Source organism: Schistosoma mansoni, chromosome 5 (genome assembly GCF_000237925.1).
Source record: "Schistosoma mansoni strain Puerto Rico chromosome 5, complete genome".
In the NCBI taxonomy this organism is placed as follows: Eukaryota; Metazoa; Platyhelminthes; class Trematoda; order Strigeidida; family Schistosomatidae; genus Schistosoma; species Schistosoma mansoni.
The window spans coordinates 4,690,726-4,696,534 of record NC_031499.1 but is presented as its reverse complement, the minus strand read 5'-3'; the positions used below and the strand labels follow the sequence as shown (position 1 = coordinate 4,696,534).

Below are 5,809 nucleotides of genomic sequence, written 5' to 3'. Positions count from 1 at the left end.
AAACTTAAAATGTTTCAGTTTAGTACAAGTCTAATCAACATATTGTAGTATAAGATAGTTGAAAATAGTCGGCAAGAACACGGCCGACCTTGATTTTCCTGTAATTGGCACCAATCAGTAAGGTGTATTTTTAACCTTGAGTGGGCAGATGCTTCTAAACGTATTCAAACCTGCGTCATCCAGCTTCGTATTTCGAGATCTTATCAATGATTCATGAACTTATTATGAGTTTGTTTATCATTCATTATGTGTTGTCATACTATGATTGTTACTGCTAAACAAATGTATAATGTAACTACCAACCATGCTTTTTAAGGCTTAAAATGTAATACACAACAATCCATCAAATAATTTGGAGGCGATATCCCATTTTGACAACCCAGATTATCTTAAAAACTTCTTTATTGTTTCATTCAGCGTTGGGATAAGTGAATCAATAAACCGTTCATCAAGGGGAAAAGAAAAGATGAGAAAGCTCAGTTACGTAGGTTTAATGAGTTTATTTGTTTCAGCTACTTTGTTTTCATCTTTGAAAAACGGTGGAAACAAATGTTGAATGAAAATAGGTCCATGAATACATGTCTGAAGATGAGTACAATTACATTACCGATTTATAATGGAATAAATTATTGCATACACTTACCAATTGGAGAATACCAGAAACGTCTGCCCACGATGCCTCCTGAATGTTTTGACCACCATCCACAAGACCTTGATACCCTTCTCTGATGAAAAATACTCGACATCCACAGTATATTCCCATACGGACTACAGCTCGTACAGCTGCATTCATTCCTTGTGCATCTCCACCGCTCGTAAGAACAGCGATACATTCACCCGTAAATTGTCCTCGGGCAACATATTTACCTTCCATACCAGGTAGCCATTCTGTTGCTCGGCGCTCAAACCTTCAACGAAGTAACAAATAGCACCCAAAGTATTTCAAATCGACTTTACTGAATATTAGTAAAAAATCTAATTATCTCAAAACTCTGGAAAAAATCAGCTAAGAAGTGGTAAATGATGTAAACAAACTCAAATACGAGCTCATAAAATTCAAATAGAGTGAAAACTAACGATACTAAGCATTAACCTGGTTAATCTGACAGAGGTATTTACGAGTAATTACCGTTGATTTTGGCATGGATCAAAAGGCTTAAATACGTTCATTTGAATACATATACTACCAAATAACTAACTGGGATAAAAATCAATAACCCAACCAATGATGTTAACAAACAAAGTACTTGAGTGATTGATATTGTGTTAGTTGAACAAATATCTCAATCACACTAAATGTGCTTCCTTATTTTCTTCCTTTTTTTTCTCATGAATACTTTCCCTTTCAGAACAGTATCATTCCGTCTAACTCAACTGTCGAAATACATAACTTGATGGACAGTATTCACTTGAAACTTTTGAACAAACATAAATTTAGTTGCCAATACATGACTATTTAGCCAAGTCAGACTGCTTCATCAGAAAACTGCTTGCAATCTGATGTATCAGTGAAATTTACGACCTTCTAACCGAATGAAAAAATATCAAGTTCTTAGCAGAGCATGAGTTTTCTAATGTCCTCATAAATATCGAATTAGTTTGTAATTGTAAATTAAATCAAGAACTAAACGAACAAATACAAATCAAGCATGCAGTAATCATCAAAATACAATAAAATTGTCGATAAATTTTATCTATTCTAAAAAAGCTGATGAAGGTTAAAGTCTACTAAAATAAAAATAAAATCTATTCATACATGTTTTGGAGCCTTTAAAATGTTTTAAAATGGATAGCTTCTCAAACGATTTCAAGTGAAAAAAATATATAGCAAAAGCGATAAATTTTACTTTAACCACTTAGCATTATTTAAATGCGTCCGTATGGCTCACTGCTCTGCTTTACAGCATCACACGTAATTCGTCACCCTTATTCTTATAAACTCTCAATACAATTTTAAAAATCCTTTCTACCATAATAATCATATTTAAACGTTAGAATAAACAGATCACAAAAATAAATATAAACATAAATCATTTGTTTGTAAGTTAGTGGATGAACATTAGCATGCCAATTACAGCAGTGAAATGTCCTGTACTTTATTTCAGAAAAGATAGAAATTTTTGCGTGGTACTCAGTATACAAGATTTCATCTGAACTATTTTACGTGAGTAGGTGGTATTTTAAAAGCGGCTAAGCTAACAACAAAAAGGTATTATCAAGCTCAATTCTTAAAGTTATTTTGAAAAATAATTCCATAAATCAGTCATATGTAGCCTACTCTTTGTTTGTCGTTGTAAAGTAGGAAATTTATGTTCTTTGGTAGGGTTGTAACATAAAAACGTCTAGTTTCTCAGTAGTTAATTTAGATTTAACTAAAATATTAAATGGAAAACAACACTAGAAGCTGAAGTGGAACAACTGTTTATGTAAATTATTCTAATTTTTTCCTCAAAAATATCAGTTATAAGTTACAATGACTTGGCCCTTTTAATGTGTTAAATACAACAAATGTATTAATGTCAATACTGCTCAACTGGAAATGACATATAACGTAGTTGCTTGAAAGTTGACAACTAAGGATCCTGAAAACAGTCAGAAAAAGACTTTTAGCTTTCAAAACATATATATGACTTGAGTAAACATTAGTTTAGAAATAAATTAATACAAAATTTTCTTATCCTTCTTGAGTACTAAGTGGAGCCTTTGGCCATGTTGACGCAGAAACATTCAAACTTTGTATCCAGTTTTCATTTGTCCTAAACTCGGATATTTAATACAAGCAGCCACTCCTTGACTAAAAACGTCAGTGTTGTTGGAAAAGGTTCAAAAAACTGAAAATAAGTTGGTTCATGGAACCTCTAAGCTGCTGTATGACGAGAGAATAGCTAGACTGAAAACTGTTTCTATTGTCGTATGGAGAGACCAGTGGTGACGATTTCTAAATTGCCTAATGAGAATTTCAGATCTGAAATGCCCTCACCTTTTTTCTCCCAAAATAAAGAATTTACGAAGACACTGGATGTGTGCACAAGTTCAGAAGAAATGACCTGTTAGCTGACTATCAACTTTCCCATCAAACTATCAAGGAACAGAACTCTTTACCTCAACAAATAACTGAATCTCCATCTGTCAATGCATTAAAGAGAAAGTTGGATCACAGAGGTTTGCCAAACGAACAACAAAGCCATTATAGTGAGAAGAATGGATGAAAACCAAACACTTGTGAGATGCTTAAAAAGAACCACATACGTAGATTTGAAAACGAATTTCTTAGTGACGAAGTATAGATTCAAAATGAAGTAGTTGTGCGTGTTGTGCAAAACATTGATGATAACATTTTTTGGATATATTCATTTATAGTCCTCACAGCCCAAGTATAGTCAGCCGGATGAAAGTCGGGGAGTTTTAAAAATACGCAGGAGTGTATGTTGCCTTCCGATTTCGTTTGATTTTAAATAACAAGCAGATATCATATATATTCAAAAGACTGGTGAAGCAAACGAACGAAAGCTACCGTTAGCACGAATATAACACTTCCCGTATTGAAAAATGAAATATATAGGTGTAAATAGACACAGTAACAAGAGCACTCAGAAGTGTATCAGAGCCAAAATAAAGTGGAAAAATCACTCGGCTTGGTTAAATAATGTGCAAAGATCACTAGTCTGAGTTTTAAAACAAAACAAACTAACTAAGATCTAAGTAGCCTTCTAATCGACCATTCACCTAATAACTCAGCTTTTAACGTTGAAAACTTACCAATTTGACTTCCTAAAGTTTAAATTTTGAAAATTTTGATTAAATCAGTTGGAAATGATTTAACGCAGGAATACCGAACAATTCTTCAAAACTTACCTTCTACATTCCATATCGTGTCTGAATGTTTATCAAATAGTAAACGTCAAAGCTTTATTTCTGAAAATCCAAACGATGACTTGAAGCCTTTAGTTGTGTTAATCTACAGATACCATAAACAACAGTCACGTACACCAAATAAATAATGGTATGAAGTGACGCTCAATATAAGTGGCTTTAAGTTATGCGTTATAACAAATTAATTGTATGTTGAAGGGACTTTGATGAGCTTTTCAGTCACACTGATGCGACTAGATTATCTGGTGAAAATGGATAGACAAAATTACGGTCAAACCGTTAATTGGCTTTCTAATGTGAACGAAAAGTAGTCTTAATATCAGCATTTCTACAACCTTGATTAGTATCTTTGTTTGATTATTATTCGAAACAAAAAGTACCTGTATCGCCCACAAATTAACAACCGTTTATTGTCATGTATTTTGATGTGACTTATCGAAATATCTGTCTACTAAATCATTTTTCATCATCATAATCCCACTTTGTTTAACTCCTAGATAATCTACAGTTTCTTTTTCATTTCGGACGTGTTAAGAAATAAACCAAGCATTTTGAAATTATCGCAATGTATTTTCCATTTATTTGCTGTCACCCTCTTTTTGTTCGGTCTTTCAGGTTATCGGTTCTCTCAAAAATGTTATCAACCCCTTGGTTACCTTTGGTGCTCAGCAATCCCATCTGGTTTTGTATTATATCGACGAACCATAGACTTTAATGGGAGAGTGAAGTAGTGGTTTTGGTTCCCAGCCAAACGATCTTCAAAGCCTAAAGAATAATAACTGAGAAGATTTACATTCAACACCTAACACCTAGAATCGGTCAGAAGTGGTGAATGCGGAAGACTAAATCGGTATGGAATGGCTAGGCCGTGCATGTACGTTCACTCCGTATGAATCCATGTGTTTTTTCTCTCATCCCATATCTGTTGTCGACAAGACCCTAACAGCAACCAAAGACTTTCGATAGGATGAGTCACTAAAGATGATGTGACCTACAAACAAGTTGTTATAGATCAGGTTCTCCCTCATGACAAATCCATGATTATGGACTAGGTTTACAAATGAATTGCCATAGATAAGTGTACCAATACTGACATAGACCATAATCCTACACACCTAAAGAAAACGAGTAGGGAGTTGGGCTTGTTGCTGTACTTACCGTATGAAAATAGGTGAATGAAAGGAAATCTAACACTTGACATCTGACTTTTGTTACCGACGCCACAAGATCACGCAAACCAGAGTATGATACACAGCATCAGATTAAAGAAATATAGCTTATGGTTCATTCAAAGTTGTTGTCAACTTAGTACTAAGCACGTTACTCTGTCTTAAAATGAACATCAAGAGGCTCTAATAGTGAACATATCACCAATATATTTGGATTTTAGTTTCTTGATATCGGTGATGACCTAATTATTTTTGTGAAATACGCCTCTGGCCGAGGTTTCTAAATCAAGCACTCACTCCAGGCGAAGTTTGTGTGTATCATCCTGAAAAAGCAGAATGATGTTCAGTTTCTATGCATTGAGGTATATTAATCAAAATATACATTCACATTCCATCATTTATGACTTCTACGTTGATTGATTTCGGGATCTTTTCATAAGAAAGTTCGGATAGTGGTGTTATCAAACCCTGCGTATTCATGGACCTTTCAAGAACGTTTCCACTCTATTCCACTTTGGATTTAAATAAATGATTTACCGGAAGCTAAATTATCAGTTATGCCAATATTTGCATATGAGAATTAACTTGAAGTTTATAACGTCTCTCATGTGATTTCTCGGTTATGTCTACTCTTGCACTTTGAGTTTAAAGCTGTGAATATGTATCGATCATGAAACCGTATTCAGATATCTTATTTAATAAGTGAATACTCTGTTTTGTAGTTCCTCTTATATTCACAGTTACTCTTTGTATAAACTCAGTGAGTA

General features: G+C 33.9%; 1 protein-coding gene across 2 annotated transcripts in view; it reads right to left on the bottom strand.

Moving 5' to 3' along the window:
- The window catches only part of Smp_043670.1 (6-phosphofructokinase), a gene marked incomplete at its 3' end in the record, with an annotated part of 51,206 nt that extends 47,187 nt beyond the window's left edge, over positions 1-4,019 (bottom strand). The window contains exons 1-3 of one of the 2 annotated variants that reach the window (XM_018797698.1): positions 3,856-4,019; positions 3,760-3,771; positions 644-908 (exon numbers count right to left, since the gene is read on the bottom strand). In XM_018797698.1, the coding sequence (XP_018652714.1) occupies positions 644-908; positions 3,760-3,771; positions 3,856-3,869 (291 nt within the window). In that variant the 5' untranslated portion in view covers positions 3,870-4,019. The remainder of the gene's footprint in view (positions 1-643; positions 909-3,759; positions 3,772-3,855) is intronic. The other variant, XM_018797699.1, reaches the window with a different exon arrangement.
- Positions 4,020-5,809: the final 1,790 nt, after the last annotated feature.